This window comes from Mugil cephalus, chromosome 7 (assembly GCF_022458985.1).
Source record: "Mugil cephalus isolate CIBA_MC_2020 chromosome 7, CIBA_Mcephalus_1.1, whole genome shotgun sequence".
Lineage (NCBI taxonomy): Eukaryota > Metazoa > Chordata > Actinopteri > Mugiliformes > Mugilidae > Mugil > Mugil cephalus.
The window spans coordinates 14,019,041-14,040,946 of record NC_061776.1 but is presented as its reverse complement, the minus strand read 5'-3'; the positions used below and the strand labels follow the sequence as shown (position 1 = coordinate 14,040,946).

The window sequence follows — 21,906 nt, the reverse complement described above, 5'->3', positions numbered from 1 at the left end:
GCTGCATTTATCACTGCGATCACTGATAAAAAAAAAAAAAAATGAAAGGGATGTGTTTATCTTTTACACCCTGTCGCAAACACACACACACATGAAAGTCATGCGTAGATTATTTATCAGTGTTATGCTGTTGAAAATATCGAGAAAGGTGAATAGAATCAATAATGAAATAAGCAGCTAATAAACCAAATCCTGGAGTGTAGAGGGCATGGCTTCTAAATGTGATCCTATATATTAATGAAATTGAGTTTTTTCGTTTCAGGAGTGATAGTTGGTGTGGATGAAAACACGGCTTATTCTTGGCCCGCCTGTAATCTCTGTGGAAGTGACAATTTACAGATGTTAGCTGAGGCACGGTACGTTCCTAGAATTTAACAAATCTGCTTCATGTTCTGACAAATAAATCCCTTATTCACTCGTGTGTTTTTTCCCCACAGTAAAAACTTCCTCTGTGTTTCTTGTAAGTCAGAGGTGGACAAACCAGACACAAAGATCCAGCTGGAAGTGTTCCTGGCCTCTTCTTCTTTAAAGGACTGCACCATGAAGGTTAAGGTGAGAGCAGCTTTGTGTTCAGGAGCTGAGCAGGTTTTACTCTGTATTTAAAAGGAATAAATACATGATCCTGGTTGTACAGATGTGATGTTTCACGGGGAGTTGTTGAGCTGTTTTCTCAGGTAGTGTCCTGAAATCTTTGCCGGTAGCCTGGCAACTAATCCCACCCCAGTTTATCTTAAATAACTTGCATATTTCTACCTCCTGAAAGATAGATTAGGAAGGTTAAGAGCGTTGCATTATCACACCATATTAAATCAAATTCTGAAAGCCCTTCCTTGCACCTTTTAACATTAACCACAGAATATGTACAGTTAAAGGCCGTTTATTTAATAGTTTTATTAATATTACTGATGTCAGTGACGGCGTGAACCTCGTTTGGTGAAAAATACTGGAGACTTGACCCTTTTCTATTTATCCTTTTGTGCAGATCAAACAAACAATATATGAGGAGTTAAAAAAGAACCGTAAGCTGCGATCAGATTACAGGAAGTCTAAAACCTTACCTCATGAAATAATCTCAAAACCTGCACGTAGTAATAGATTTAAAAATGCAAAGCTGCAACACACTGCAGGACATTACTTGAATTATCGTGCACTGAATGCACCACCTCAGGTAATATCACAGGGAAGTGGGTGCAAACGAAATAGAAACTGCTGTGCAACAATTCGCTGTAACTTTATGATACTTTGCAGTGAGAAAAAAAATAAATAAATAAAGCCAGAGGCTAAACATCTGGAAGTAACCGTCTGTTTTAACCTGTCAACAGCAGCGTGCTAGCCAGCATTAGGCTAACAAAGTTTTGATGGCACCATCAGCGCTGGATTTGACTTGTTCCAACCTGCAGAAACCCTGGTTTCTCTCATCGATTGCAGGGTCGCAGGTTCAAATCCTCTCCATGTCCACGGCCGTTGAGCAAGCTCCCCAACCCCGTCCTCCTCCGAACATGCTCCCACACAGCTGCTCGCTACTCTTTGTGTGAGCACTAGTGGATGGGTTAGATGGCTATTAAGGCTGATTATTAAATAATAATAATAATGAAAATAAATAAATAATTGAGTCTGCAAGAAGTTTGAAAGTTTTACGCTCTGCACCAGACTCCTCCTCCGATTGTCTGGAAGCGTGAATCCAAGGATCAACTCCTGTTTTCAGCCTTTGTGCTAATCTGAGCTTACTGTCTCCATTCGCCCTGACAGTGGTACCAGTCTTCTATCTGACATCAGTCAAACAAAAGACTAAATTTCTTAACGGCTTATAATGAGAAAAGAAGGAGGCTGCAAGAAATATTATAATTTAATTGTGTGTGATTTGTATTAAACGTGTGGCAGTACAGAAAGCAGCAGATGAAAAACTGTTGCATCTGTCCTGTCGAAGGACCCCTGCTTGAGCCTGGGCGTTCTCCCGTAGATAAAAATTACATATGCACATCTGTATGAAGTGTAACGTAAAAACCTGGCGTGAGTTTATCATCAGAAACGTAAGTGAGCCAAACTGATAAAGTTATCAGTGCTCCTCTTATCAGCCGGCCGATATCGGGACCCCTCGGAGCTGTTACTCAGCAGAGAGCACAGAACGTTAGCATTTGTTTTTAATTTGCAATACCGTACCGTGGTGGTAATTAAAAAGACATTACTGGCTCTTTGAATCTCTCCCCCCCCGACAGCTGCAGCAGAAGACCATTGTGTCCGTCCTGAACACGGCTCCGCTGGAGGGAGGCGAGGTAGGTTTACTTTACAAACCGTTACATAACCCTGGGCTGATCCTCTGTCAATATGTCCCCAAACAACAGTCCTCTGTTCATGTCGGCGCGATAAGGTCTGTACTGTACTGCTCACTGACACAGTTAAAGGAATTTACTGCCAGAATCCTGACGTAATCCTCCACTCCCTATTTATTATATTTGATTTTTCTGCAGTTTGCATGCAGCTTTGATGATTTACAAATTCTCTACGGAGCACAGGATAAATCAGAAATACTGAGGGCCAGAGACTGAGGTCAAGGGTCAAATATTCCTGCAGCAGCATCATCAGATTTAAGAACTATAAATAGTTTGATGAGGGTGAAATAAACTTTTCTGAAAGAGGCACTGCTTCAGTTCCCAGGTTACGACGTGGAGAATGTCCTGGGTAAAGAGGTGGGCCCCATCGTTGTTTACGTCCGAGTCGTCACCAGGAAGCCTGCCCTCTGGATCGGCCTGGAAGAGATCTGCCTCTGAGGCTGTCAGGGGGCAAGTAGCTAATGATATCAATCCTCGTGGCTTCAGCTGGCCCCAAAGATCTGCACACTGGGCCTTGGTCTGAGCCAGTTTATCCCCCCCCACCACCACCACCACCACCACACCACCTCCCCCTGAAGGCCTCCCTGACAGCTTGAGGCTGAAGAGAACGGGCTGCAAGAAGACAAGGTCTTGTTTGTGTTAATGATATGTGATCCTGTGCACCAGGAGTTGACAGCCCAAGGGTAGAGGAGAGGCATGCAGCCTGTCAAAGCAGCCCACGTGCTTCATTAACAGTGACTTTTGGCTCCTTTTAAAAGCACCTTCTCCAACTCATCTACCTCTGTATTTAAGATTACTGGCACTCTGTCAATAAAAAAAAAAGTTTGTTTTTTTTAATTTTTGCTGACTTTACTTTCAATTTCCTGTCGCACTTCTGGTGAGAAGTCGCTTCCTCAACACAAATCATGACATGCAAAGACTCCTCTCACACACACACACACATACATACACATGCACACATACACCAGACCAAACCAGGTTTTGCACCTTTTCAGCGAGTTTATTATAGATTTCATAAACAAAACAAAACAAAAATGTTTTCAAGGTTTCATACAAACTATATAAAAGATCATGCTCTGGCTCTTATACAAAGTTTGGAATTATAAAACAGGTACCATATCAGGTATAACATCATGTAAATGCAGTGGTAGAATAATTTAATACAGAGAAATTCCCACAAAAAATATGGCAGCGACAAAATATATTTTCCAGTGCCATTATGGTAAGCTTAAAATACATCTGGTACAGATGGTAAAACAAAAAAAAAAATGTCTGTTGAGGTATGTTTCCTAAAAGCTCAGTTCATAGAAGAAGGGGACTTTGTCACCGGGTCTCAACACCCGTGGAGCCCGCGTAGGAGGAGTTGGGTATGTGCTTGAAGTACTCTCTGAGCTCGCTGAGATCCCTGGTTAGCTGCTCGATGGTTTTGTGGAGCTTGTCGTTCTCGGAGCTCAGTTCAAGCAGCTTCTGCTGCATCTCCAAGTTGCGCCTCTTGGCTTTGTCCCTGCTTTTCCTCACTGCAATGTTATTCCTCTCCCTCCTCTGTCGGTACTCCATGCTGTACCTGTCCACCGACTTCTTCCCCTTTTCCCGGCCCATCTTCCGCGGGGAGGACTTGGCCGAGCTGACGGCGGAGACGGGCTCCGGGGTGGTCGGTGGGGTCGGCTGCCCCGTGGTGAGGCTCACGGAGGTCTGGGCGCAGGTCTCGATCTGGGAAGGCAGGGATGAAGACATGTCGCTGTCACTCCAGTCGGACTCCTGCTTGATTGGCGCACTAAACAGCGCCTTATCCATCCCGATGTCCGCCTTCCTCTCTGTTGTGAAGGCGGCTGACAGATGCTGCTGCTGCTGTTGTTGCTGCTGGTGTTGGTGCTGCTGCTGCTGCTGCTGCTGCTGCATGCCGCCTGGGAGCACGGAGCTCTGCATGCTGTACAGGTCCGTCCTCTCCTGCTTCACAGTGTTGAACAGGTCGAGGAAGAGCTCGTCGTTGCACAGCTCCAGGTTCGGCACGGCCGTCATGGACTCGATATACTGGCTGAAGTCGATGGCGCTCTCGTCGTCGTACATGGCAGGGGTGTTGCTCAGCTCCACCATGGTGCTCTCCTCGCTGGCCGGCTTGCAGAGCCCCTGCTGACCCGGGCCGCCCAGCTTGGTGCTCTCGTAGAAGTTAGCAGGCTCCATCGCCCAACTCATGTTGCATAGTGGAGACACGCAGTGAGAGTCCGGGCTGTATATGTCACACATGAACACTGGTGACTTGTCCACGTGGTTAAGAGAGAAATTAAAACTTTTTCTTTAAAAAAAAAAAAAAAAAACAACACACACACAAAAACAACAACAAAAAAAATCCCAAAAAGTTATCCCAAAAGTGTGACTAATGTGCTGCACAGTAACCCCGTGTGTGTTTCTGCGCAGGCGCTCTTCTCTGCCTGTTTCTGCGCTCTTTGCCCTGGGTATTAGCTGTCAAGTCTCTGAGGCGGCACCGTCTCTCGCGAACTATTTTGTATCGTTCCCCTCCTTGACGTCACGCAAGCCGCCCTCTCGCGAGCCAGTCAAGGCCGACGGGTGGTCACGTGGCGTCGGATAACTTCCCATTAGTGGGCAGGGGGGCGTGTTGCGCGTGCCTCCCCCTTTTACTATGACTGTATGAATGACTGGGAGTTGTTTACATCCTGCAGGCTCTGCTCCGGCTGTGTGAGGGTTTACTTGTCACCAGGATATTTGATGTCTGACTCAAACCGTGGCGGAAGAAGACTTTAGATAATTTACTTATCTCAGTCCTCAAAAAAATAAATAAATAATTATAAAAAAAAATTACAGAATCAATACATATAATGGCACACAAAAGTAATACTAACACATGTCAATATTATGATATGTTTGGCAATGTATCATACAGCTTATTTATTTTATTAAAGTCCTATAGTTTTCTTTAAAAAAAAGTTCTATACTAACAGCATGAGTGTATTTACAGCCTTAAAATAAACACCAACCTATTCATATAATAGTAAGAAACTTATAAATAAGCCATGAAAATCTTATATTGTTTATTTTTAACACTTTAAAATGTACAAATTATGCCACCGTAGTGGAGTAGAGAATGGAGGAAAAAGAAAAATACATTTTTATTCTCCAAATAGTATTCAAGCACTTGTTTCAGTGGGTGTACATACTGTTAAATACTGCTAGATGTTTTCTTCATGTCATTCTTATGTGTAGGATGATCGCTAGTTCACTGATAGACACTGAATCAAAACCGGAGGTTCTTTTTAGTGTCTTTAAGAAGCTCCTGTAAATAACACATGATGTGCTGACAGTTCTGGGAAATGATCCCATGTTTTCCTCTTTGGAAGTTCGCAGTACTTTTCCTCTCTCACGGTCCTTTCTGAAAGGGAAACTGCGCCATCTGGTGGTCTCTCTACATAGCACAACAAGATATCAACTAAAATATGGTGCATATCATGACATATAATTTTGTTTGTAAATACGGCATTAAAATACCAACAGGAATTGTCTTGAAAAAAGGAGGCTCATTTGGACACTGAAATTATCTGTTTCAACTGTACTGGAGATTATATCTAATACCCAAGTACTTTCTTTAAGCTTTAAACTTCTTTAAATAATGACATATATCATCTCAGAGCTCTTTATTAACTTATGCACCATCTTGGAAAATTACACATTTAGAAATCAACAAGTCATGACGAGTAATTTTGTTCTCGCTTGTGATTTAAATTGATGAACATTTATTATTTTTACCGTCCGTTGCAAATTAATGTAATTTAGCTGCAATGTATTGCACATTTACAAACTTCATAATGTTTAATTTTTGTTGACATTGCTGGAAATAGTTCAAATGAATTCACTAGAGGATAGATGAAAGATATATTAACTATGAATCAATGAATGCAAATGTCAATGCTAAGACATATTGAATTAACCCTTCTGTTGATATAATAGCTAAACGTAGACTTTAATGCGTCAATGAAGTCGTCCGATTCCATTTAATTATATTTATACATCATCATTAATAATATATTCTAATTTAGTGACCTGTTGTCGTTTTGTTTTGTTTTTTTAAGTATTTCGCACATTTAAACTTCCTGGTCGGTGTCGCATTACCAGTTTCAATAAAGTTAGAAGCTGAAAAAAAAAACTCTTACTGTCGGACCGAACCAAATCCGCTTAGGGTAATAATCGAGATATCAACTGGACGTAGTAAACGCATGTCGTATTAATTTCATCAAACTGGAATTAAAATTTAGTTTAGATGGTTGTTGATAATATGTTCGGTGTTTTCGAACACGGTATTTGATATTTATTTCAGGTTGCATCGGTATAAACTCAACATGAACCCCCGTCCAAGTGAAGAAGTCGACCGGAAGGAAAAACACAATCCTGGTCTCTCATTGGCCCAAAGTTTCGCGCGAAAATAACGTCACCCGCAGTTTCGCGCCAGTTCAGCAGCTTTCGGACGTATACACAAGAGGAGGTAAAAAATACTTATATTCTGAAGTTTTTAGTTATGAAACCTTAAGTTATTTTAATTTTGTCGCAGCGTGGGACTTTAAACAAGTTCCCTTGAATGTATACGAAGGTGTTGTGATATTTAAATGTTCACTTAAGCTGTTAAATCAGGTCAAAGCCTGCAACTAAGCGTCTGCTTATTGTCTCCTGCAGCCACATGTCAAATGGTGGCTGAAGTTTGTTAAGTTAGTGAAATCGTCAGTAAAAGTAGGAAGAAGATAGAGCTAAATTCTTAAGAACAAAGGTAAAGACTTGGCAATTTAATATGTAGATATATACAATGTTCAAATACTTTTTATTCAGGTAAACTAGGGATTGGTTTGTGGACATGGCAAAGTAAGCGTATTCATTTTGAGCAAGTGATGCTAGATAATGATGTGTAATGTGAAAAATATTTATATTAGGTTTTATGTACAGTTTTAATCTGTTGAGTTATCTAAAGATGAAAGATGATATAAGGACTAACCGTAGAATAGTGTCTTATTTAATATCTCTATTTCTTTCTTTTTTTGTAAACTGATCTGTAGTGCAACTAAACTAATGCTCTAACAACTGGTATGAGAATTCACAGTTAAGACTGAATGGATTTAAAGAAAAAACAGGATCACAAAGGAGATTTGGCTCATTGTGATTTAAATCCATACCCTGACAGAGTAAATTCCAACCACACCTGATATTGGGCTCACACAAAATAATATATAATGATATATAAAAAATGTTAGGTAGCTTACAGAAGAAACAATAACCAGACAAAGAAAATGGTCATCAGGAAACAGTGTTACTACTGTTAGTGTGCAGTTTGTATGGGTCTTAACGATCACATGGGCTAATTCATGCAAGTCTCATTGACAGATATCCCAGATACAATGTCTTCCCCAACTTCAACTCCTGGTCGTAAACGTGGGAGGAACACCAACCCTGCCACACGTAAGTGCATGTGGGATAATACGAATTTGTTTTGCCTTCAGCCGTGGAATGAAATCAATCCTAACGTCACTTTACTCCTTCTGTCACCTCAGCCAGCAGCGAGGGCCCCACCTCGCCTCCCTCCCAGCGGCGCAGAGGTCAGGACTCCTCCACCGGGGAGCTGATGCCAATGCCCACCTCTCCAGCCACCGACGTGCTCAGTCCTGCGGCAGTGCAGGACACGTCCCTGTTCTCCAGTCCAAGACCATCAGGTACCTATAGGCTTGAATCACCGTGCTCATAAAAAATGGAAACTATTTGGAGTTTTAATCACGTCTCTGACATATCAATGTGTTTCTTTTGACAGTGCTGCAGAATGAAGTGGATATGAGCTCCCCTCTGATGTATGGGACCCCCAGCTCTAGGGTTGAGGGGACGCCACGCAGCGGAGTGCGCGGCACACCGGCCAGACAGCGTCCTGATCTGGGGTCAGTCCGGAAGGCTCCCCAAGTCGACCTTCACTCTGATCCGGTCAGTAGAAGAGGCAGGAATACCTGATTGATTTATTTAATGTTTATTGCACGATCCAAAAAGTTCACGTTTTCACTGTCGTCTCTCAGCCAAGCGGAACTGGTGCGGTCGCCAGCGAGCCGAACGCAGGCCAGAAACTGGTGATCTGGGGGACTGATGTAAATGTAGCAACCTGCAAGGAGAAGTTCCAGGTTTGAAAATATTCATTATTATAAATCTGATTTCCCACAGCATCTCATTATATCGGTCCAAGAGTTAATGTTTCTTTGCTTTGTGTTATTTTCCTCCCAGAGATTTCTGCAGAGGTTCATTGACCCGACCTCAACTGAAGAGGAGAACGCCGGCCTGGACCTGAACGAGCCTTTATACATGCAGAAGCTGGAGGAGGTAGCGTACTTGTTTATCTGGTTATTTTAGCTCCGAGTCTGTATTCGTGTTTGAAACAGACTCTACAGGGTGTTGGTTTTATATTTGGATTGTGAGCATTAGCGTGATGAAGGCGCCGCACAAGACGATATTTTAAGCCTCGGCGTCTTTTTATCCAACTATATGCTGATGGTTTTTCTCTTTGTTCCACAGATCAGTGTTGTTGGCGACCCTGTGCTGAATGTGAGTTGTCAGCATGTGCAGTCCTTCGATGCAGAACTTTACAGGCAGCTCATCTGCTACCCACAGGTAAAGATATTTACTCTATGCAATTATAAGGTCTCACATTTCTACTTTGTGGCTGTTTTAACAGCAGTAAAGTAGGAATCCACATTAAGAAGAAATGATTATGACTTAAAACGGTGTAGACTAATGCTCTAAGGGATTATTAGTCGCTTTTTTTTTATAATCCTTGTAAATACTGTGTATATAGTATATTGTTTGTTTTTTTTTTAATGTCCTGTTGTTTGTTTCCTTTGCAGGAAGTCATCCCAACTTTTGACATGGCAGTCAACGAGCTTTTCTTTGAGCGTTTCCCAGACTCAATCCTCGAGTACCAGATCCAAGTCCGCCCCTACAACGCCCTGAAAACCAGAAACATGAGGAGCCTGAACCCAGAAGGTGCGTGTTTTCATTAATCAAGCCCCATGTCGCAGCACCCTTTACAAAGTGAAATCACACTGATCGAGGCGAAGCTACCGCTGGCACTGGTCTCCCCTCCCACATTCAGTGTGGGATCTCTGTGAACGTTGAGGTATCGGCTTCAGCCTAAAGCTTCTGCGTGCCTTATGTGTTGCCTCCACAGACATCGATCAGCTGATCACCATCAGCGGCATGGTGATCCGCACCTCGCAGCTCATCCCCGAGATGCAGGAGGCGTTCTTCCAGTGCCAGGTGTGCGCCTTCACCACCCGCGTGGAGGTGGATCGCGGGCGCATCGCGGAGCCGGCTGTGTGTCGCCACTGCAACACCACCCACAGCCTGGCACTCGTTCACAATCGCTCAGTCTTTTCAGACAAGCAGATGGTGAGAGTTTGACGGCGTCGGTAATGGGGGCAGATTGCTTACAGACGACACCTAATCGCAGAATATGTTAGGTGGTAATTGGTGGTGTGTTGCTGCCGGGGTCATGACATCTGTTCGTTTATTGATCCTCCTTTGCAACAGATCAAGATTCAAGAGTCTCCTGAAGACATGCCGGCCGGTCAGACGCCTCACACGACCATTGTGTACGCTCACAACGATCTAGTTGATAAAGTGCAGCCAGGAGACAGAGTAAACATCACTGGTAAGATGAGCCTATCGACTTAATTCGTAGTTTTATTACAGATTAGCAAACGATTGCTTGGGGATTTAAGTAATGTATTCTCAGGTGTAACTATTTTCCTTATCTGGCGATAATAAACATAAAAACATGGTAGTTTCACATTTGAGAATGTTTGATCTGTCTGTCTGTCATCAGTAGCCAAACCATTTCATCACCACCCTCTGTCACTTGAATTGTCCATGAACGCGTCCTAACTGTCTGCGTCCCGTCTGTGCAGGGGTCTACCGAGCAGTCCCCATGCGCGTCAACCCGCGGCAGAGCAACGTGAAGTCCGTCTACAAGACCCACATAGACGCCATCCACTTCCGCAAGACGGACGAGAAGCGCCTGCACGGCTTGGACGAGGAGGCCGAACAGAAGCTCTTCACCGAGGACCGCGTTAAGACCCTGAAGGAGCTGGCAGCCAAGCCAGACGTCTACGAGCGCCTCTCGTCGGCCCTCGCGCCGAGCATCTACGAACACGAGGACATCAAAAAGGTGTGTGGTGGCGGGCGCGCGTTAACTTGTGTGCGCTGAGGATAACGAGCAAGTGCTTGTCTTAACGACACGAGCTGTCAGTCATGGGGATTCACATCGCGTGCCAATAACACCCTAGTTGTTGCGTTTAAAGAAAATCAATAGGATCACACGGTTAATGTGTCTCCATTAGAACAACAGGCAGGATCATATATTATAAAAACACTGCTGCAGTTACATACTTTAATAACTCTATTCATGTAAGTAGCTTGCATGACTAATTTAACAACACTGTAGCCGTCATTAGTTATATTTCCTGCTGCGGCAAATTAAGGACGACTAGAAATGTATGTAGTGGCCTTAATTAAGAAGAGAATCATGAGCCGAGGTCTAAAGCAAATTTCATGATTGAGACGCTCACAGAAAATATATATTTATTATATTATATATTATATTTCTGTGCTCTCCTCTTGAAAGATAAATGGATATTAATATGAACTCAGCATCACGACTGCCAGAACGTTGTTTTATCCTTTTAGTTTTGACTTAATAATAAAACAAAATTGGACTCTTCTCCACTGTATTGTTCATTAAAGTTGGACAGAAACTCAATAATTACCCTCTAAACAATACACAGTTATATGGAAAAGGTCTAGACCACCGGGTTTAAAATGTTCTCAGCAGCACAGGTCCTGAACCTTTTACTTAACACATCATCCTGCTCTGTTTCAGCTCAAAACATCCCCCAAACAAATTCTTGAAAGGGTGTCTCTTCAGTAAATTAAAAAAAGGCGTCAGGATCACCTTCTGTTGATTATTCCAGTGAAATTTATTGTCAACTTTCCATGGACATACTTGGACAAGCGAGCACAGCAGTGGACAACAGGATAATCATCCTGGAAATAAATGGAACGTTAGAATTAAAATAAGACGTTTTTTTTGGCCATATGTCTGAATATCATTGACCTATGTTGTTTGGAATGAGCAGATGATTTTTAGGAAACTTTTACTTAGCGTTTCCTCCCCTTTCTCTTTGTTTCAGGGTATTTTGCTGCAGCTGTTTGGCGGCACTCGTAAGGACTTCAGTCAGACCGGCCGCGGTCACTTCCGCGCCGAGCTGAACATCCTGCTCTGCGGAGACCCTGGCACCAGCAAGTCCCAGCTGCTGCAGTACGTCTACAACCTGGTGCCCCGCGGCCAGTACACGTCCGGAAAGGGCTCCAGTGCCGTGGGTCTCACCGCCTACGTTATGAAGGACCCGGAGACCCGGCAGCTGGTCCTGCAGACCGGAGCTCTGGTGCTGAGTGACAACGGCATCTGCTGCATTGACGAGTTCGACAAAATGAGCGACAGCACCCGATCCGTGCTGCACGAGGTCATGGAGCAGCAGACCCTCTCCATTGCCAAGGTGCGTTTGACTCGAACGTGTACGAACAAGCGAGACTAGCGAGTTATGCAACCTGCTGTTCCTAACGGAGGTTCTCTTTTCTGTGCAGGCTGGAATCATCTGTCAGCTGAACGCCCGTACCGCCGTGTTGGCTGCCGCAAACCCTATTGAATCTCAGTGGAACCCCAAAAAGACCACGATAGAGAACATCCAGCTGCCTCACACACTGCTGTCCAGGTGAATGGCAGCACAATGTAGCCACACGACTCAAACTCTTTAAAGAACATGCAGAATAATTTATATGATCCACGTGTTCTTAATGTTTTGACACACACCTAACGCTACGTTTCTTGCTCCATCAGATTCGACCTCATCTTCCTGATGCTGGACCCCCAGGACGAGGCGTACGACCGCAGGCTGGCGCACCACCTGGTGTCGCTGTACTACCAGAGCGAGGAGCAGATCGAGGAAGAGTTCCTGGACATGACCGTGTTGAAGGACTACATTGCGTACGCGCGCACCTACATTACCCCAAGACTGAGCGAGGAGGCCAGCCAGGCCCTCATCGAGGTTCGTTGGTTTAACGCTAATAATCCTTTAGTGGATCAATGTGCCGTCGGTGCCTTTTTAAACACCCCGTTCGCCCTCAGGCCTACGTCGACATGAGGAAGATAGGCAGCGGCCGCGGGATGGTGTCCGCCTACCCCAGACAGCTGGAGTCTCTGATCCGCCTGGCAGAGGCTCACGCCAAGGTGCGCTTCTCCGAGAAGGTGGAGACCATCGACGTGGAGGAGGCCAAGCGGCTCCACCGAGAGGCCCTCAAACAGTCGGCCACTGACCCCAGGACAGGATTTGTTGACATCTCTATTCTCACGACAGGTGTGACACTACTTCTACTATTATAAAATACTAAAATCCTTGTTGGTAGTTTCATTCTTTTATCTCTTGCTGGTGACTCTGTTTGCTAACGGCAAATTAAAAGTGGAAGCAGAATGAATATCAAAAATTAATGCTACCTACAGCTTCCACTTTCTAAGATGTGAAAGGTTGAGGTGTTACTCTCTCTTGCATCACCGTAAACTGAATAACTAATGGCTGTGGACAAACAAGAAAGCATTTCATCTTGGATTTCTAGGATATTATCGCTTCTACGTTTTATGTCTGTGTCAATTTTTTAAGTTGTCTTTTGTTTGATCACCCACGGTGAATTCAAGTGTCATATTTCTGTTTACAGGTATGAGCGCCACGGCCCGTAAACGAAAGGAGGAGGTCGCCCAAGCCCTGAAGAAGCTGATCCAGGCGAAGGGAAAGACGCCTGCCATGAAATACCAGCAGCTGCTTGAAGACCTCAGAGGACAGTCTGAAACTGTAAGTGCTTTATTGCTTCACGTGTAAAACAAATCGATGCAGGACAATCGAACCCGATTCCTTGCGTGAATCCAATTAGCTGTAAAGTCATCATTTTTAAACCTTTTACCACTTCCTTACTTACTCTCCATCACTATGTTGCAGGCGATCACGAAGGAGCTCTTCGATGAGGCGCTCCGAGCCCTAGCTGACGAGGATTACTTGACGGTCACTGGAAAGACTGTTCGTCTCCTTGCTTAAGGCGCACCCTGCAATTATGTACAGTCCTTCATTATAAATCCTATCCTGTGTCTTCTTTTTCACATGCTGTAAAAAGTTTGTATGATGTGAACCAGTGCATTTTTTTTTTTTTGGCTCTATTGGATGTTTAAATATCCACAGATTTAGAGACGTGAATTATCAAATGTTGGTGTGGTGTCCTGGTGCCATTTAATAAAAATATACATAAAATAATAAAAATGCGGAGTAAGAAAGACACGGAAAAAAGCACACTGGTAATAAAGAGCTTATATTTAAAAGTAGGCCTACGTATATTTCATGTTATTGGATTTCTCTTGCTTTTTTTTCTGCTGTTATGGCAAAATAAGATATCTGACCAACTTGTACATTATTAGTTTTTCCTCTTTGTTTTGAAATGTATTAAGCTTGAATTGTGTTTATCTTGAGTACTTAATATTGTCTCCGTTGAGTTGTCCTAAAGCATAGTCGTTGTTAATGAAGAAATTAATAAAATGTTAAATAAACGTGCTTGTTTTTTTTCCTTCCACCTTCTAGAATGTTCTGTTGCTATAACAACCACCACAGTTCCACAGCAGGTACCGTTAGGTCGGCCATTTTGTTTTAACTGGTGACCAAGTTAAAAAAAATAAAAAATAAATGGTCCAGATGGACATTATCTGTAAGTATTTATAATATTGTGTAGTTGTAAGTTTATCTGTAAGTAATTACAAGATTATGTAAGTTTTAATGATATCAAGCGTATTAGTTGTTTGAGGCTAATGTGTTGCTAACAAGAAGCTAGCATATTACCCGGGTCTTTACTGATGGATTAAACTATGTTTCTATTGTTTATTTATAACACTTCTACTGTTTATTTATTGCCACTAGTCTGGACTGAGGTGTGTTGACTGGATCCATCACAGACAGTGCTGTAATTCTTGGTGATGGTTTATTTCCTTCCATTATGAGGTGCAGTGATTCTGTCAGATGATATGAATGTGTTGTCCTTGTTACTGGACTAGTGACTTACGGACATTTTCAAAACTTTGGACAAAAGTCATCCAGTTATTATTTGAGAGTTAAAATAATTTATTTAACATAGCAATTAAAAGTACACAAGTATTAACAACAAAATGGGCCAAAAGGGTCAAGGGTGGTTGGGGAACAGAACAACGTACTGGATTTTATTAATTATTAAACCTTTATTAGATCATTTCATCGCTCGGGGGCCTGAAACTGTATTTTAACTAAAACAGAAATTTAGCCAACGGCGTAGGTGTGTCTCGCTCATTTTGAGGAGTGTCTAAAAACGTTTTTTTTTTTTTAAAGGTTTGTCTATGGGAAGAAGAAGAAGAAAAAACAACCGCAGAAAGTATGTGGTTTAGAGCAGATGTTGTCTCTTTATCATTATTGACCATCATATCTTTAGGTTTGTTTTGCACTTGTTGTTCCTGCTTAATCTGCTCTTTTAAAATCAATTTCCTTTCTTTACTTTTTTAAGCCAAATTATAGCTTTGTGACACAGTGGCTTGACATTAAAAGACCCCTAAAGCCAAGAATCGCCCCTGGTCAGCGATAAAAGATGAAAAAAGTTGTTGTTGTTTTTTTGTGTGGAAAGTGGTTAATTTTCTAAGATGATCGTATGCTATTTGTGTGAGCTCGGGCCGACAAAGGTGAACAAATCCAGGTGGTGTGAATTCATTAAGCTGGGGAAAGTCGATCGGTTGCTGTCATGTCTCTGTCAAGCACAGAAAATCAAGTTTTGTTTACAACTTGTCGAGACAATAAAAAGGTGTTTTTGAGCTGCTTTTGCATTGCTTAAAAAATTACACCTATATTTTGATGTATATCTTATTTTTTTAAGTTGTTTAAGGTTAGTCACTGATATGAATCAGTGGAGTGTAAATGCACAGTAGAGGGTGGACAGGGTTGCTTGCAGTGCGGGGATCGGCCGGTGTGATGCTGCTCTTAGCTGCTCCTATGTGATGTCACAGTACTACTGTGAGCTTCTGGACTCGGCTGAAGAAGATGGCGGCCTCCTCAGGTCTGTGATCCTTCAAACTAACACACACGGCGACATAAAGTGTGGGCGAAGCCAAGACCGCGCTGTTACTTTAGCACCGAAGACGTGAATGCTTACTCGCGTTTAACGCTCAGGAAATTCCTCCGACTTTATATAATATTGCCGTAAATATGTTGTCTCGGTAAAGCAACGCGCTGTGCGGGGGCCGTCTATGTCGTGGAGCTACTGTGTTAGCTAACCTAGCTAAAGCGAGGCGAGTGAGTAGCTTGCCCCGTGAGTTAGCTGAAATTGCCGAATGTGTCAAAAAATAGGCGTCGGCGTTGCAAATACGCGATGCATATAAAATATAACGTTACATATAATATATCTCGCTGTTGGCTTTTACTGGGCGGTGTGAGTTGCTGTAGCTAACTTAGCAGCTACAGCATTTCAGCACCGAGAGTCGATCCTGTTTCATCCAGCTAGACGCTCACTTGATCTGAATAATAACCGAGACGTGTGTAGTTGGTGCGTTTTAATTGCCTTTAGACTCCAAGAACAACATGCAAGTCACAAAATAAACCGTGTGAATTTTAATAGCTTCCTTGACATATGACCCTCGGCAACAAACACAACGGCGACGGAAATGTTTTAACGTGGCCCCTCCGTTGTTTTTATTAGCGCTCCCATTTGCTGGCGTTATTGTTGTAGTTTTAGCTGGACAAAAATAATTAAATAAATATTTCAATAAAAATAAAAAACGTTTTCAGTCAAGGTACGGATTCAGAAAGCAGCGCAGTGCCTTAACTTGAGGTGGCGGTGTGCTACTGCAGGGCGGGGGGTGCAGGAACACGCCGTATTGATGAAACGATGCAGCTGCTGTTGTCGCCATGCGTTGTTTCAGCAAATAGTCGGGGCCCTGTACCCAATTTAGCCCTCAACAGGAAGCGTGGCTGTTAGACCTACACAACAAACCTCGGATTAAACAACAACACAGTATTAGTTAATGTACTCGCATTGCGTTCAAAGTATTATTTTATTTTTTGCGTTAATTTAAGCATAAAATGTGGGGATTTCATAACACTGAGCAAAGTGGAGAAAGTAGGAAGTAACTCCTTAATCGAAACTAACTTCTGCGAGACTTTTAGTAGACGAGACTTAAAGCGCAGGAAATGTGCTGTGAAACTCTAATTTCACCGATCACTAATGTTTTGAGTCAATCATTAAAGCTAATACTCCTGCAGCTTCATTGCGGTTGTATGTAGGGATAATATTTTACACCAGAAACGATAGATGAATCTTTACCGTCATTCAAAAATACACCCATAGATGCACACATGAACGACATTTTGATGCAAATGAACTTATAAGTAAGAACACTGATTACTGCACATGACAACAGATTTCAGACTGTTTGCTGAAGAAAATGCTTCAGATAGTTGCAGCACTTCATTCCTGTCAGAGGTTTTTTTTACTGAGCACCGGGAGAACAGGTGGCACTAGCAAAACCAGAAACAACAGGAGAATAAAAACAATATGGTAACTGGTGCAGATGAGAAGGACAAACTGAAGCTCACCCTGACATTTCAACTCAAATCTATCAGATCTTAATCTCCCTTAAAGTTTCCTACTGAACGGTTTGCGATATCAAGGCCGTGCACTGAGCGATTTTACAGTTTAAAAACATAACACTAAGAATAACATTAAATGTAATCATCTTAAATTAAACTATAAATATTGAATCAACCATTTAGAACAATATCGGATTGTCGCATTTGAGAAAATACTGTTATCTGAGCTTTGGGCTGAATGGTTAATGATTCAATGAGAACATAATTAGCAGATCAGTTGACAACATTAAGTGTCACTTGCGGCTTTAGTCGCCTATGCCTTAAGACGTAGCAGCTGACACACAGATGTCTGTTGCAAACTAAATTAACCGGTAACACAAGTGCTTGTATGTTGATAGAGGAGTGGCAGCTTGGGAGCAAATACCTTTTGAGAAAATGGCGACACTTGACAGTCGGGTCTCGGTTCTTCACATTGGCTCCTGCTGAGCCGTTGTGAAATATTGATTTTTTTAAAAAAGTGATTTGTTAAGTCTGACAACAGCAGAAAATTGTAATGTTTTCAGCTCGTCAGTCCTGCGTGTCAATCATGGGGCTTCTGCAGAATTTCACTTCCCTTTCTGAGAATTCGTGTTAAACATCATACTCGTGAACAGCAGTTGTTTTACTTAAGTGCCGTGCCTTAAACTTCCACCACACCTCCCGTCGTAAGCCGTAAGTGGTGGCTTCATTCTTCATCGCCGTGAGTGCCTGTCAGGCTGCGTGTTCAATGCCAACGGATCACCCATCCCTCCAGAAGCTTTCCCCAGTAACACTCGGCCGAATAGTTGTGAATGATTCTATTATCGGTTGTTACGGTGCTGGTCATAAGATGACTGGTTGCTGCTCTGAATCTTGGTTAAAAATCAGCAGTATATCCCCACATGCCTCAAACCTCATGACCGTTTCCAAACAACTGTCGAGAGTGTAGCATTTGTTAGGCTTCACTGTTGGCAGCATCAGATATCTTTTAAAGAACGTCTCATGAGCAAAGTATCAAATTAGATGCATTTCCACTGTAGGTAGACAAAATGTTCAGCGTGTCCTGGCCTCGTGTTCATTGTGCATCATCTGTTGAGTCATTTCGTGTATAACCAGTGCCGTCTTGCGCGTGTTTAACGCCTCTACTCACATGGTCGCGTCGAATGTTAATGATTTAATGGCATGGGTTTTATGAAATGATGCACAGTTGGGGCACCAGCAGTGGCAAAACACTCAAGTAATGAATTCTCTTTCTGCAGCAAGTGGAAAAGTAATTGAATAAAAATTCTTAATTGATTATAAAAGTAGCCGCTGGTTATTTTTCTGCCTGTTAGGGGATAGTTTTACGCTCTGTTTACTGATTAATCTTTTAAAGGGACATTTTCTAATTGCCAATTTTGTCAGAGCTACAAAACCCAAATATATTTACTTAAATACTACTTAACTCAAGAAAAAAATCCTTTTAGTTTTTACTTAATACATTTAGAGTTAGTAAAACAGTCCATCTATAAATTGACTGAACATTTTAACTCTAAACCACCTATTATTTACTAAGACATTTTTTGTTTATGATTATGATTTATTGATACAAACCTAAATAAAACATGTTTATTACTCTTCTCTCTCCAGTCTGCGGTGCTCAGTCTAAAAAAATGTATGTATAGAATATATTGTTTCCTTTTTAATTAATAAAATTTTCCACAAACTGTAGACTTCCTCAAAGAAGAGTAAAATCAGTCTTTTTTCACTTCCTCTTTATCGAACGCGACCTTCAATTTTATTTGTTTATTTACTTCACAGCTTCTCAGCGACAGTGGAGCTTTTAGAAACTCGTATAATTTGTCAACAAAAGGAAAAACGTAGACCATCAGATGTATCCTTTTATATCTGTGTGTATTTCTGCTTTTATCATTCTAGGAGTTAAAGTTCCACGCAATTTTCGCTTGTTGGAAGAGCTTGAAGAAGGCCAGAAGGGCGAAGGCGATGGCACAGTCAGCTGGGGCCTCGAGGATGACGAAGACATGACTCTCACACGGTGGACAGGCATGATCATTGGACCAGCAAGAGTAAGAAGCAGCGCAAACTCGGCGTGTTGATTGTTATTTAACCACCGATGGAAAATACTTTCTCCTGTTGGAAATATAACGAATCTGAAGTTGTTGTTTCCCTCTCTGTTTTTTGTTTGTTTCAGACCAATTACGAGAACAGGATATACAGTCTGAAAGTGGAATGTGGACCTAGATACCCAGAGACAGCGCCGACTGTTAGATTTGTAACAAAAATTAGCATGAATGGGATAAATAATTCCAACGGGACGGTGAGTGTCATCGCACATCTGACACGGTTATTTATGAGTGTCCTGTCTCTATTATACATCATTGGGTGGGTTCAGAAATTGTTTTGCAGTTTCGCGATGCCTGTGCAATAAGTCACTGTCGGCCGTCTTGTCACGATGACTGATTCAGTGCCTTTCTTTTGTCTTCTTTCTTCTCTGTCTCACAGGTGGATTCACGTAGCATACCAGTATTAGCAAAATGGCAGAATTCTTATAGCATTAAAATTGTTCTTCAAGAGTTAAGGCGTCTAATGATGTCCAAAGAAAATATGAAGCTTCCACAACCACCAGAAGGACAAACCTACAGCACTTAATCGTAATGGATTGTTTCGACCCTCTGTCTTAAACCTTACTCTCTTAGAAATATTGTGTAAAATCATCAAGAGGCTCACTTCGCACATCAACAATATCGTCTGCAAGAGCAAGATTGGACTCTCTTATTGCATAGCTCATTTGGAAAGAGAAAAAAAAAATGTCCCTGCAGTTAAGCACTGAGTAGATAGTTAAGACAACAAGACCACAGTTATCTGCCTTTAATAAAAAAATACTTTGACAATGACTTTTATGTTTGACCTGTTCCAGCTTGTATAGGCTTGAAGAGGGAAGCATGACGCCACACTGAGGCTTTACCAGAGTCCCAATACTATTATGTTGAAATGGCTGATCACTGAAGTAAACAGCAAGATGGGTGTATGAGGGCATGTCCTGTAACTAATACGTAGTCCAAGAGAAGCCACAATTTTGAGTTGTTAGTATAAATTTAGCCGGTTAATTGAAAAAAAAAAATCACACAGATTGCTGACTATTGAACTGTGGCCGTAGTTTAAAAGTAGTGTCACAAGGTGAGAAAGATTTTTTTTTTTATATAAATATATATATAAATATACAGTATATCTGTATTTGACACAATACCAATATGTTTCTGTTCTGCAGCTCTTTGACATGTAACAGACGTTGAAGCCTGTTCTGTTTTGAAACCCTCGCATTTAACTTCAAGTGGAAATGGCAGGTGTATGAACTTGTGATTTTCTGAAATTAAAATCACTGTCTGAGAAAACAAACCACCACCCAATCTCAAAGTTGAATTTTGTTTCACTCCCCCAGTGGTGCCTATACAGTTGCCAGTTTTCCCACAAGAGGGCCCTTATCTGGAGACCGCTCTCTCTGTCCCTGTTGTGCCATCTAATCCAAACATGTCTCATCAAACTTCTGCCGATAACAAAAAAAAAAAAAATGCAATTTCTAACACACTGGAGTTCTCATTTGGTAGCATATTTATAGTTTCCTGACCACAACCTTGTTGGGTATGTAGCCTGTGAATGTTGCAGATATCCAGTGTGTGACACTGTGGAGCGAGGGTCCTGTTCCCTCTGAGAATGTGACCTTTTGTTGCTTTTCAGCTGTTTGATTATTCATAAAGTTTAATTAGCCGAATGGGGATTTTACTGGGGATAGTGTGATCTTTATTTAGTTGACTGTTTCAGTTTAAAAATGAGTGTGTAGGGATCTTTTGAGTTTTCATTTTAAAGCCTATTTACCAGGAACCCTTTAATCCTAACTGCGTTAACTGTAGCCCTGGTCATTTACATACTGGGCTCAACTTATTTTGTAGGGATTAATATTTAATGGTCCGTTCAGACAAATTATTCAGTCCGCGTTTAATTTTGTTCCCCTAGCTTCTCTGTAGAGCTTAACACAAGTACATTATTAGTAAGTTTGAAGGCTACATGTGTGGAGCTTGATAAATTAGGATAGTGTGTCTGCGTGTGACATCTGAAAACGATGAGCCGCAGTGTCTTCCACTTTTGACCTGCATGACCCCCCCATGGCCGTATATCTCCCCTCCTTCCCTCCCTCTCTCCCTCCCTCCCTCCCTTCCTCCCCTCACTGCAGCCTGACTCTGGGGGCATCATGTTTTTCGGGCTGGGGGTCACTCACGTCGGCCCGCGCCGCAGCGCCGTCTCCGCCAGCTTGGCAAGGGGGGAGGAAAAAAAAACGGCGCCTCTGTACTCGTATTTACTGTATCTGTGTGTGTAATCTCAAGACAGGTGATTTGCATAAAGATAGAACCACAAAGGCGTCTTGTCTCAGTGTGTTTTACTTTATATGGAAATGAGTCATGAATTTGTATGAGGACATAAAGCAACATATATAATATACACGCAAAAAAAGAAAACATGCTAGTTAAACCATTTATGTTTCCAACATATATTTTCAGAGTGTGCTTATTCAACTCGACTGCTTCTCAGGTTCAATCAAAGCCCCGTCCTCTAGAGGGCGCTCCACCCTCATGTATCGCGTCCTCGGCCCGGCCCTGTGAAGAGTCTTCTGTTTAGAGGACATGACTTGTCTGAAAAGGCAGAGCCGCTGTGATGCTTCCAGGCTCCATTTGTGCAGGGCTGTCATTACTCTTTAGAAAAAGTGACGTGTTTTGCTGTTTGCTGTAGGCGAGCTGGAGCCCCAGCTGTTCCTAAACTACTGTACACTCCTGACGGGTGTCCCC

General features: G+C 42.3%; 4 protein-coding genes across 6 annotated transcripts in view; 3 read left to right on the top strand and 1 right to left on the bottom strand.

The window, feature by feature from the left end:
- The window catches only part of spidr (scaffold protein involved in DNA repair), a 34,945-nt gene extending 31,780 nt beyond the window's left edge, over nt 1-3,165 (top strand). For 2 of the 3 annotated variants that reach the window (XM_047588995.1, XM_047588993.1), the window contains 4 exons: nt 263-356; nt 438-552; nt 2,217-2,273; nt 2,649-3,165. In XM_047588995.1, the coding sequence (XP_047444951.1) occupies nt 263-356; nt 438-552; nt 2,217-2,273; nt 2,649-2,768 (386 nt within the window). In that variant the 3' untranslated portion in view covers nt 2,769-3,165. The remainder of the gene's footprint in view (nt 1-262; nt 357-437; nt 553-2,216; nt 2,274-2,648) is intronic. The other variant, XM_047588994.1, reaches the window with a different exon arrangement.
- Nucleotides 3,166-3,309: 144 nt separating this feature from the next.
- Nucleotides 3,310-4,810, bottom strand: cebpd (CCAAT enhancer binding protein delta). Its single transcript, XM_047588996.1, has one exon. It carries the CDS (start codon nt 4,572-4,574, stop codon nt 3,654-3,656), a length of 921 nt encoding a protein of 306 aa, XP_047444952.1. The 5' UTR covers nt 4,575-4,810; the 3' UTR covers nt 3,310-3,653.
- Nucleotides 4,811-6,683: 1,873 nt separating this feature from the next.
- Nucleotides 6,684-14,001, top strand: mcm4 (minichromosome maintenance complex component 4). The gene is made up of 17 exons (XM_047588932.1): nt 6,684-6,822; nt 7,710-7,784; nt 7,877-8,035; nt 8,131-8,294; nt 8,384-8,485; nt 8,586-8,681; nt 8,874-8,969; nt 9,203-9,341; nt 9,526-9,746; nt 9,888-10,008; nt 10,265-10,524; nt 11,546-11,911; nt 12,000-12,127; nt 12,253-12,460; nt 12,541-12,769; nt 13,125-13,258; nt 13,403-14,001. The coding sequence occupies exons 2-17, from the start codon at nt 7,724-7,726 to the stop codon at nt 13,496-13,498; spliced, it is 2,580 nt and encodes an 859-aa protein (XP_047444888.1). The 5' UTR covers nt 6,684-6,822; nt 7,710-7,723; the 3' UTR covers nt 13,499-14,001.
- Nucleotides 14,002-15,372: 1,371 nt separating this feature from the next.
- Nucleotides 15,373-20,470, top strand: ube2v2 (ubiquitin-conjugating enzyme E2 variant 2). The gene is made up of 4 exons (XM_047588933.1): nt 15,373-15,521; nt 18,986-19,134; nt 19,260-19,385; nt 19,571-20,470. The coding sequence occupies exons 1-4, from the start codon at nt 15,506-15,508 to the stop codon at nt 19,715-19,717; spliced, it is 438 nt and encodes a 145-aa protein (XP_047444889.1). The 5' UTR covers nt 15,373-15,505; the 3' UTR covers nt 19,718-20,470.
- Nucleotides 20,471-21,906: the final 1,436 nt, after the last annotated feature.